Here is a 12153-nt window from a genome sequence, read left to right as displayed (position 1 = left end):
TTAGTGTATCAACTTCAGTGTCTTTTTGCCCAGTGTGACTAAAAAAAACTGCTTAACTTTAACTTTCAAATTTTAGCATTGAAAATTTTGTCTTCCTGCCCGCTGGCCAAATTGCTTGTTTTTGCGTAGAAACTCTAATTTTGATTGTAAAAAAAAATTGCTTTTTTAACTGTTTTTAACTGCATTTGGCGATTTAAGCTTTACTGTATTTTGCAATTTTTAATGAAGATTGCGTTTTTATGTATTTTTGCCTTGCCGCGAAGAGAGAACTGAATTGAGTAAATTAGAAATATATTTCTAATGTAATTCGAGGAAATAAGTTTAAATGATGTGCAGCAAAAATGTGTAATTTATTATGCTGTAAAAAGAAATCATGTAATGTCCAAATCAGATATTTTTTATTTGCACACGTACAATTTCCAAGCTATCTTCCGCCTGAGATACGATAAATTAGCAGCATTTCAAATTCTACTTCGTCTTTCTAGTATCCTGCAACTTTTATTGTTGACGCGTTTTGTTATCTTTTACTCATGGGACTTCATGTGATAAGGAAGCGTCAGATGATATTTCACTTTCACATTTCCTCTGCACATATCCGAGCAGTCTAATTGTGTGTGCATTATTGTAAAGAATGAAAGCTTTAAGATTAGAAGATTTATGTTTGACGAATATAACTGATAATTTTACTATTTTTAATTCGGCATATTCAAAGTCTGATGATGCTTCCTTACAGAGAAATTTGGAATTTTTGCGTAAGATTAATTTAATATTTCTAAATTGGATCTAAACAAATTTTCATTAACATCTCTTTATGAATTGCCATGAGGACACAAGGATAAGAATTTTAAATTTCTGAAATGAATGCCATAGACAGGTTTTTTGTTATTTGAAAAATAGTGACACTATGATATGTATTTCAGGTGACCTTGTTTTAATCATTTTTTATTCCTATATCTTACAGGGGATTGAGTTACAGCACTTTATAAGCAAAAAGATCTTCCGTATTTTCTGAATAAATTATTCAATTTAAAATTCCTGTATGAATATTCTCTTTTTTAACTATAACTAATGGTGTTGGTGTTGATAATTATGTTTGATTGTTTATTAAACTTGCCTTTCGTCATAACTAATTATCATTTTAACTAGGCTGTAGTGAATGATGAATTTCTAATAAAATTGATTTTGATGAATAGATATAAGAGAAATCAATTTAATAAAATTGATTTCTAATAATGAATTCTAATAAAATTGATACTGATGAATTTCTAATAAAAGTGCATAGTTTTGTTTTTATAAAACTCGGGAATTTTATGCATTTATGTTTGACGAATTTTATGATTTATGTTTGACGAATATAACTGATAATTTTACTATTATTACTATTATTATTAACTTTTGGTGCTTTCTCGCCAAATTACCGAGGTACCCTTTTACTCAATGTTAAATTACATTTGACCTGTATTCTTATTTTTCCGGCATAGCTTCTCTCTTGAGATTTTTCACGTTGCATTTCAAAGGAAAAATACAGCAATTTCTCATATAATTGCACTAAAATACCTAACAATATAAGTAATTTATCCCCTTTCTGTAAACGTTTTGCAAATGACGATTCAAAGGAAAAATACAGCAATTTCTCATATAATTGCACTAAAATACCTAACAATATAAGTAATTTATCCCCTTTCTGTAAACGTTTTGCAAATGACGAAGTGCTATTCTTTCTTATGTATCATTTTAGTACGTATTAATTTTTGATCGATTGTCATATCGTTCTTTCTTAAATTGCAGAGCGGGTCTATTCGATGGATCTCATAAAAAGGTTATCGCAAGCAAGACAACTAACTAATGAAGATTATCTCGAATTGTTGATAAACAAACACCTGAAGGAGCTAGACTTCACAAAATTTAGATATTGTAGCTGGAAGAAAGTTCTAGAAAGAGTTATGAAAATTGCTGAGGTATAAAGCGATTTCTTTCTTTTTTTGTCTACCATAATGTTACTTAATTATGTTAAAAGTTTTAGAAGTTTCGTTTATGTAGGTATTTCTGCAAAAAATATTTCTTTTTATTTATTTATTTACGCGCTCTGCCCTTAGGCACTGCGCGGAAGAGAGGGATGCCTTCGCGGAGGTATTTCTAAGGGAAACTGGCTCGTATACACATTACACACGGGGAAAATCTTGAAAACACACACGCAGCCACCCCTTTTGCGAGATTTGAAATTCGGACCAAACTACCAGTGTTCAGCCACTGGTAGTTCAGCTACGTGGTCGGACGCTGGAGGGCTAGCAAAAATATTCGAAAAACGGTAATAGAGCCATCGAAGTTTGAATGACGTAATCCTCCTACGAATATGGGCATGAGGAAGACATAATTTGAAATTTGAAATTTGTTTTATTATCGATTTACTATTTTGTAAAACTTTAACGAATTTTTGATTAACAAACTCACGGATTTCAAAGCGAGCCATGGCAATGTTGTACAGAAAAAAACATTTTTATCTCCAGCGCGCGAGACTCTGTATCGGAAATTCTAAAGATAAGCTCAATTTAAAACTATTTTGAGATATTGCTGTTGAACTGAATTTTATGGTTTAAGTGCGAAGAACGTAATATTTAATAAATGAAGGTAACAGACAAAATGTTAAAAAAACGCCCCTTTGGACGTAATTTAAAATCTGAAACCTTGCAAATTTTTTAAAAAATTCTTTTATTCAATTGTTCTTGTGTGACACTTGATCTGTTTTATATGTTTGGATTGATCTTTTGAATAAAGTCATATGTAATAGCAACAAAATATTGATTTTTTTTAAGTGAAATATTTTTCGTAAGTCAGGAAAATACATATCAAAATCTACGGCTCTATATGAATGAAAATTAAAAGATATTCCCTAAATACGTCCATGCGACTGCGCATTTATTTATCGTTAACTAAAAATAAATTGTTGCTAAGGAAAGGAGTTTTACAAAGCTGAAAATAATGAAAAATTATTTAGAAAACGATACAATGGATATTTCATATAAAACAGATGTGATTAAAAATTTCGTAGCGGCTAAATGTAACAGAATAAAAATTTAATGAATGGCATATCATAAAAACTAACCAAAATATTTCTAAAATTTTTCATCTAGTAGAAATAATTTGTTGAAATAAGAGGTTGGCAATGAGATATCCATGAAAAAAATTTTAAATGTCATTAGTTCAAATATCTAAATTCTAAACTTTTGATATTTGAATAAAATTCTCTCCTAATTGTAATAAATAGCTTTAATAAAAATTCTTAACGTCCCTTAACTTTCATGCACATTAATTTTTACCTTTCATGCACATTTTACAATTAAACATTTGACAAATCCCGAATCTTAGCGATATCCACACAATATTTTATTATTATTAAACATTAGGTTGTTTCGAAGAAGATATGAAAATTATGCAATGCATTCGTCGGAACTCGAACCTCTCGAATACGTGCCGAGTGTGCAGACCACTACACCACAAGGGCATGCTAAGAAAACGGGAGAAATACCTTATAACTTCATGACTTGATGAATCACTTTTCGACTGCTAGAAGCATCTGATTCCGCATGCAGTGACTATTTGCTGTCTCCATTATCCTCATGTACTCTTTTCGACAACGACATGATACCTTTTACATTTCAACCTCTTCGTACATAATGCTTTCTTTTCATGAATTTTGCATTTCGAGTTGTAAGCAGAACACGTAGTCTTCTTTCCATATTAAAAGATAAAGAAAAGGTGCAGCCAACATTGCTTTTGTAGTGGTTGGTACCAAGATAGCAATTTTATTTCAACTGATAGTTCTGTGTCAACAACTTATTTAAGTTGCTCAACAGGAACAATTTGCATTTATGAACAATGGGCCCACCAGCGGCCGAGCGGTAAAGACGCTGAACACTGGTAGTTTGGTCCGAGGTTCGAATCCCTCGAACGGGTTGGCTGCACGGGTGTTTTCGTGGTTTTCCCCATGTGTAACGTGTATACGAGCCAGTTTCCCTTTGAAAGTCCTCAACGAAGGCATCCCTCCCCTTAGGCAGATAGCCCTCGAGGCTTTGCCGTGATTAAATAACCTAACCAAACCTAACCATTTATGAACAATGTGCTATAGCGACATTTTTTCATAGACATTTTCGCTATAGTAAAGCAAATATTTGGAACATTACAGCTTTTACAAGCCACATTAATTAACAATATTTTCATATAATTATGTATTTATTTTGACATAGGATTACGTCCCTCAATGACAGTCTCATAGACAAGAAAATTTTAAGATGGAAAACATGCCTTAATGGAATGTTTATATATCTCAATAACCCCAAAAGCTATAGCTTTCGTTTATGGCTTATTTGATAGTTAAAGGCGACCATTAGAAAATACCATTGAAAATTGGAATTGTGGTTGAACCGCGGTACAGTCTCAAAGTTAGGCAAAAATACACAATAGTTTGATGATGCCACAACTGCGCTAGCACGACTTAGGTTTACGAGAAATATCACTGCAGAATTATTGAGGTATGCAGAATAGTTAAACATGGGGGTTGGATTTTGCACCATAGATCAGTTTTACATAAAGTTTCAACTCCACATTGTATTCAGGAACAGCTCTAAGAAATATATAATTAATACATTACTATTAATTTCATTTTATTTTTCTCCAAATTTCCTTGAATATTCCTTCTTTAAAGTGAGAAAATAACACGTAAAATATTGTTACGAAATGTACAGGCGCGATGAGATAGCTTTCTCGCAAAGCAGTTTTAGGGTTGCCATAAAAATGGGAAGGTAGGGTTGCCACATTTGGCGAGAAATCGACAATTTTGTCGCCAAAAATTGACGATATACCATGGACGAATGGAGAACATTCTGGGCTAAACCGGTAATAATTCGTTTCAAAAGGTTCTCCGTCCGTCCATGGTATATCGCCAATTTTGTCGCCAAATGTCGCCAAAAGAGTGATTTCTCGCCAAATTTGGCAACCCTGCCTTCCCTTGCCATTTTTATGGCAACCCTAAAAGTGCTTTTGGGGGGAAGCTATTTCACCGCGCCTGTCCATTTCGTAACAATATGCAAAAAGGAAATTTAATCAATAAATCAAAATTAAGAAAGATTAAAAATCTTGGAAACTAGTCCTACACATCTAAACCCAGCAGCCGTTTAGAACAAATGTACCACGCAGCCTCCCGTCAATTTTTGAAGTTATTATTATTATTATTATTTGTTTTTTATTTTAAAACCTACATTTATTTCTATTATAGTCGCCTCAAGGTGTCCGCTGAACTCCCGCATTTTTAAAATATGCCTTCCGAGTGAAAAACGTTGCCGACCACTGGTTTATATGATTTCGTTTTATGTATACATAGGTATAACTTGCATTTAATACCCTAAATAAATAGAAATTTCTTACAATTGATTACATTTTAGATTTCGAAATTTTATATTTCATGGAGACGCTGACATGTAACTTTGCATACTCCATGCTGAAATGTAAGTTTGCGCCTCGTACCCACGAGGCAGCCTTACCAGAGCTCTCCAATGACTATTCACATATTCACACAGACTAGCAATTTCTTTGACGAATTAACATTTTTTATAAAAAAATGCTACTTGATGGTGAGCATTAATGTATGTACAATAAATATGATCGAAATAATGCTGTTGAATACTTTTTAAGAATTTCATTTGGCTTATAAATTTAAATAAAAAAAGTATAGACTTGTTTTGGTTTGATTATGACAAAGCAAGCAACCAAACCAAGCAACAGCTGCCTGCTTTACGGGGAGGGATGACTTTATAGAGGACATTTTATCAGGTTCAATGTTCCGTCTTACTTTCTTCGGGAACATGCAAGGACCTGACTCAGAACAGAGAGCTTACTAAAGCTATGTTCAATAACTGTGGGAAGTAGACAGGATACACAAGAAGGGTATACAAAACCCTTTATTTTTCTCTATTTACAATAACTTCCGTACTTCGGAATACAAAGACCCACTACCTGTGGTCTAAACGTAAAAATATAAAAATAAAACTAAACGCTTAACTTTGAAATAATAAACGTGGAAGATTGGCCTTATATTAACAGGAAGCCGTATGTAGCACAGAGAACTGCGAACACTACAATACGTTTAAAGTTATCAAGAGGATTAAAGCTCTGGCCTGGAAGGCAACCAGCAACTGAGTAAAACTTCTAAGGTAAGCGGCCTGCTTCGACTAACTGCTTCCTCCCTCTCGCTTGGCAAAAAGCCACAACTTAAATACTTGGCGCTCGCCAGACAAACTTTGCATAAATACGTTAACGCTTATAATTCTGGCCGGAAGTAGAAAATAAGAAGTGATAGTAAAGATTTAAAATAAAATAAACGTTAGTAAAACTTAAGATCCTTACAATTTTATGGGAAACTGGCTCGTATCCACATACGTTACGCAACGACGAAACTATAAGAATGTTCTTGCAGCCAGCCTGAGATTTGAGCCTGGATCGAACAGCCAGGGTTTAACGACTTTAGCGCTCGGCTACAGATGAGTCCTCTAAAAGAGCGTACAATATAATGTTGATTAGTTTTTTACTAATCACTGTGCTAGTGCATCGTTCCAATTAGACGTTCGAGATGGAATGTCAAAGTAAATCCTCCTTCGCGAAAAATTTCGCAAAACTGTTAGTATAAATATAGCAGCGAGAAAATTTCGCAATTTTACACTACTCATTCCTCCACCACCTCATGAAATTTGTCTTTTTTACCCGAGGTAAAGCTACTGCCCTAATACGAACTACGTACACTCGTTGCGAAACGAAGAGCATTTGCACATTATGTAGAATTTCTGAAATAGTAATGGCCAGATTTTAATTAAATTTTGTAAGAGTTATACATTTGTAACGCAGAACGAAATGTACATTCAAAAGTGATTGTACGTAAGCATGATTATCAGTAAAACTCATAATGCAGGGATGCTCAAAATCAAAGTTGGAATATCGGAATCAAAATGAGTCTAGATGATGATAATGGGAGAGGGGATATGGTCCTTTCTCACAGCCAGATATGTCACGCAGCGAGACGGTATATTTTACAGAAGGCAGCTGAAGAATCCTTGTGGCAGTCCATCGCACTCCTGTAGCAAGGCAGTTGAAGAATCCCTGTGGCAGTCCATCCCACACCTGTAGCAAGGCAGTTGAAGAATTCCTTTGGCAGTCCATCCCACTCCTGTAGCAAGGCAGTTGAAGAATTCTTGTGGCAGTTGATCCCACTCCTGTAGTAAGGCAGCTGATGAATAACTGTGGCAGTCCATCCCCCTCCTGTAGTAAGGCAGTTGAAGAATCCCTGTGGCAGTCCATCCCACTCCTGTAGCAAGGCAACTGAAGAATCTCTGTGGAAGTTGATCCCACTCCTGGTGTAAGGTAGTTGAAGAATCCCTGTGGCAGTCCATCCCACTCCTGTAGCAAAACAGTTGAAAAATTCCTTTGGCAGTCCATCCCACTCCTGTAGCAAGGCAGTTGAAGAATTCTTGTGGCAGTTGATCCCACTCCTGTAGTAAGGCAGCTGATGAATAACTGTGGCAGTCCATCCCCCTCCTGTAGTAAGGCAGTTGAAGAATCCCTGTGGCAGTCCATCCCACTCCTGTAGCAAGGCAATTAAAGAATCCCTGTGGCAGTTGATCCCACTCCTGGTGTAAGGTAGTTGAAGAATCCCTGTGGCAGTCCATCCCACTCCTGTAGCAAAACAGTTGAAAAATTCCTTTGGCAGTCCATCCCACTCCCGTAGCAAGGCAGTTGAAGAATTCTTGTGGCAGTTGATCCCACTCCTGTAGTAAGGCAGCTGATGAATAACTGTGGCAGTCCATCCCCCTCCTGTAGTAAGGCAGTTGAAGAATCCCTGTGGCAGTCCATCCCACTCCTGTAGCAAGGCAATTGAAGAATCTCTGTGGCAGTCTATTCTACTCCTGCATCAAGGCAGTTTTCAACTCATCAAGGCAGTTTCCGAGGATTATTCTCGGAGGGAACTGGAGAGATAAAATTGTCCTCCCGAGAGCTTTGCAAACATACTCTACAGGACTGATGTCAAGAGATCTGGCTAGCCAATTTCATGCGGCGAATATCTTCAATTTCCAGGTAATAGGGGAGCAGCTGAGACACATATGGTCCCTTCTTAAAGCCAGATATGTGTCATCCTGGTTTTTGTCATGGTTCTGTCTTAGGTTTTGCCATTAACAAAAACCCAGGACCAACTGCGGCGATGAAAGTCGAACATAGGACTCTGAGATTTTCTCTATACCTCACAGCAGTCAAAACGTCTTTGTCAAATACATGCAGGGGTGTGAGGGCGTCCAACATAAAGCCTGCCCAAACTATTACACCTCCACCTTCGTAATGACCATTTTTCCTGCTGAGGGAAGGTTAATATCGTGTTCCAGGTTCTCTTCAAATACAGGTACGCCGAGAATCATCGCCCAGGCTGAATTTCGATTCATCTGTAAAACGCACGGTGCTTCACTGAAGTCTGGTCTTGGGAGCATGTTGTCTGCACTCCATGCTGTCGCTGTCCTGTATGCTGCAGTACGTGGGACACAAACAGCAGGTCTTGTGGTCTGCAGACATATCCTATGAAGCCTTCATGCAACTGTAAGCATGAAATTCAGGTTGCAGTAGCAGCATACAGCTCACGTGAGAGCTGTGAAGCTGTAGCATTCATGTGTCACCGCTTTGAATGTATCAAATATCTATCCTTATATATATCGTTGTTATAATCTTATATATATCTTATGTATATATATCGTTCTTATAAATAAGTTCTGGAGTTTGGTCGATCTTGCGCAGGTCTTCTCTGCATGGCTCTAAAAACATAAAATTGTTTCCACAAACTGTACACGAGACTGGGCGTTACACTGAGCAATGTATTAACGTGCTTTTGTAATTGGTTTGTATCAAACCTACCGACAATTACCCATCTCATTCCGTCTTCCATTCGTTCATAGCTTCTCATTTTACTTGAAGTCTTATAAAATTTACCAAATCTTGCAAGAAATACAGCGAATTTCGTGAGTGGGTACGTACACACAAATCACCGAAAACCTCTCGTGCGTCTCCATAATCACAGCAACGCAGACACCCACATGTACGTAGCGTATTCAACTCTAATTATTTACATAAGTCTTCGATAGCATAATTACACCTTTGGTTGAATACATTCGGTAAAAATAGACATAATTTATAAATTTTCTTTATTTTAAACACGAGAGTATATCAACTATTATGCATTTCAAAAACTTTAAGATCACCCAGAAATCAAGTGTTATATTTCTGTGGAAGAAAAATTCGTTGAATCTTTTGAAGGACCGTGTAAGTGAAAGACTCAGGAATGTGCAGTTCATAACCATTTCAAATATTTGAACTGTTAGCACAGTGTAAGAAAACGCGTTTTTAAAACTGTATAAAATGTGTTCCGTCAATGAATTGAAATTTGTGAGCTGTATAGCAACGAATTGACTATATTTTACCTCCTTAACTGGAAAAGACAGAAATTAATGTTTTTTCGTCTTTTCAGGGCCTTGTGAAAGTGAATTTGGATGCAAAAATATTCCGTAAACATCGTGGAAAAATAAAAGAAATTATAGGACTTCTGAAAAATGCTGAATATCTCAACGCATCGAGTGAGTGCGATGATGAAACTTTACAAATTATCTCCAAATGTTGTCCAGAACTTAAAGAACTGGACCTGAGAATTGCGTTTCAAGTTACCGACAAAGGACTAAGAAGCCTCTGTGAGTCTTCGGGCACAGTTGAGTCTTCGGGCACGCTTAATCTTCGTGTCTTGCGTTTGGACAGCGCAGTGATTAAGGAAGAAACAGTTACATTCATTCTTCAAAGCATGCCATCGCTTGAAATTTTCAGTCATCGTTATGTGCCACGGGCTTTATGTTCTTTGCATAACGATGGACTCCACGAAAATGAAACGTTTTCCTTAACTGAGCTTGATTTACGTCTTTATGTCTCCGATCTTCTTGAAGTTCTAACTACCTGCACTCTTCTTTGCCCAAATATAGCAAAATTGTACTGTCTGGTAACTACACAAGAGCATGTAGATTTGTGCTGTAAATTTCCTAAACTCGAGGATTTAACTATACGCGGTTTAATACAAAGACCAATAAATTTAAATAACTTTTTGCAAATCAAGGGATGTAATTTAATTTCATTGGACGCTGAAAATATTTCAATTTCCATTCCAGTTTTGATAGAGAATTGCCAAAAGCTTCAAAAATTGCGTTTAAATAACGTGGCATTCCAACATACAAAAGATGACTGTATGTCAATTTTAAAGCATTTAAAAGAGTTTAGTAGCTATCCTGGTGCGTCCTCCTCTGGTGCGTCAAGTGCAGAAGCTTTGATTCTGATACTGAATACTAGTCCTAATATAGAAAGATTATCTGTATTACACACTGAATTTTCTGATCTTCAGTTAAGAAACGCTCTTCTGAAGTACTGTGAACTAAACTCTTTAAAGCGCTTAGAGTTCATTTATTCAGATGTTGATGTAAATTTCTTGGTGTTAATACTTCAATTATGTTCATCTCTTCAGAAACTGAAGATAGATTACTGTTACTGTATATCTTCTGAGGAAATTGCACTGTTGAATGAAATTTCATCTGCTTCGAGAAATGCACCTGAAATTATTTGGAATGACTTTAGAAAACCAAGACTACGATGTGACTGATCTCGAAATAGATGGAGTTCGTGATTTTTATTCTGATTCTTAAAATCGATTTATAATTAATTTATTTTTTATGTTACTTTTATCGCAGGTTTGACTATTAAAGATTAATTTTGCTTCAAAAAAGTACAATGCGTTTGTAAATCTTCTAAAACAGTATTTTCACTCACTGTGTTATTTAAATATTAATTTATGTAACCCATCAAATGAGTGTGTTTCTTTCCATATAAAGTTGAACATCTTTTTATATACTTTGAGTAGCGGTTTTATAAAATAATGTAATAAGATTGTAAGGTATATTTTGATTTTATAACAGTTATTTTGAAACCCTTTTCTGTCAATTCTTGTTTATACCAGAATGAGTGTTTAGAATCGCGTCGAATGTAAATTAGTTAGAAGTAGTATTTACGGAAGGTGCAGCTTACTTCGACAGAGAGTCCTTTAGAGTCCTTAGTAGTGCGCGTCTGCCTTCTGACTAAGTCATTCTTGAAGCTTTTACGCTCAGCCGTGTTATACATGCCTACTGATATCCGTGAAAGAGATGCATACAGTGGGGCAGTGTCTGGGTTTGGGTGGTATCTTTTTGGGTGGACGCACAGACCTCCATGGGGGTGGGCCTTCTGACGTGGGACCGAATGCTCAGGCCTATAGAAATGACATCCTCGATGCCTATGTGTGTTCTTATGCTCATGCAATAGGTGATAATTTCCTGCTAACTAACTTTTAATTTTTATTATCTAACTTTTAATTCGGTCTCCCGATTCTGACACTTATATCTGAAAAAGCTTTATACTCGTTATGAAAAAATCAAAATGCAAAACGTTTGACTCTCAAACCACAAAAACTTACAGGGATATTTAATTTCAAAATTTCTAATTTTTGGTGTTCTAATTTTCAACTTGCCTTGAGAAATCGGTTAATTAAGTTAGAATAATTTGAGGAAATAGGTGTAAATAATGTAATGTTAAAAGTCAACTTCGCAGTAAAAATGTATGTAAAGTAGGAGGGAAATCTAATTATCCGAATCAATTGGTACCGGAGCCCATTCGGATAATAAAAAATTCGGATAATTGAATTTTTTCCGAAGAAAGGGTCTAGGTAAACTTTAATTATTGTATGTACTGTATGTTGAAGATGAAAAAAAAAAAAAAAAAAAAAAAACTATTTTCAAAGAAAAAGAGGTTTTCATTAATTACAATGAAAAGGGAACACTTTTACGTGCATTTTATATAGCTACTCTACCGTAATTACAAGTATTGAAAGTCATTGCTTCTTGAACATCTCAATCAATGTGGGGCCGTTTGACTGTCTTCATCCATTTTTGGACAGCCAAGTCGCGCATTCGCTTGACAATGTTCCATGTGGTCACCCTCGGGCTGACGCTCCATCCACTTCAACGCAGTTATAAAACCGGCAAACGCTTCATTAGCTGATGGTCT

At 35.8% G+C, this 12153-nt stretch overlaps 1 protein-coding gene across 2 annotated transcripts; it reads left to right on the top strand.

Moving 5' to 3' along the window:
- The first annotated feature begins 557 nt into the window (after positions 1 to 557).
- LOC118184818 (uncharacterized) lies at positions 558 to 10846 on the top strand. Of its 2 annotated transcripts, XM_035354544.2 has the most exons (4): positions 637 to 752; positions 962 to 1037; positions 1789 to 1958; positions 9551 to 10846. In XM_035354544.2, exons 3-4 carry the CDS (start codon positions 1803 to 1805, stop codon positions 10715 to 10717), a joined length of 1323 nt encoding a protein of 440 aa, XP_035210435.2. In that variant the 5' UTR covers positions 637 to 752; positions 962 to 1037; positions 1789 to 1802; the 3' UTR covers positions 10718 to 10846. The 2 variants fall into 2 exon arrangements, with proteins under 2 accessions (XP_035210434.2, XP_035210435.2); XM_035354543.2 differs by lacking the exon at positions 962 to 1037 and having other exon boundaries at positions 558 to 752.
- The last annotated feature ends 1307 nt before the right edge of the window (positions 10847 to 12153 follow it).

Source organism: Stegodyphus dumicola, chromosome 8 (genome assembly GCF_044657685.1).
Source record: "Stegodyphus dumicola isolate Sdum_Otavi_A_Nest chromosome 8, ASM4465768v1".
Taxonomy (NCBI): Eukaryota; Metazoa; Arthropoda; class Arachnida; order Araneae; family Eresidae; genus Stegodyphus; species Stegodyphus dumicola.
This window is presented reverse-complemented; position numbering and strand designations above follow the sequence as displayed.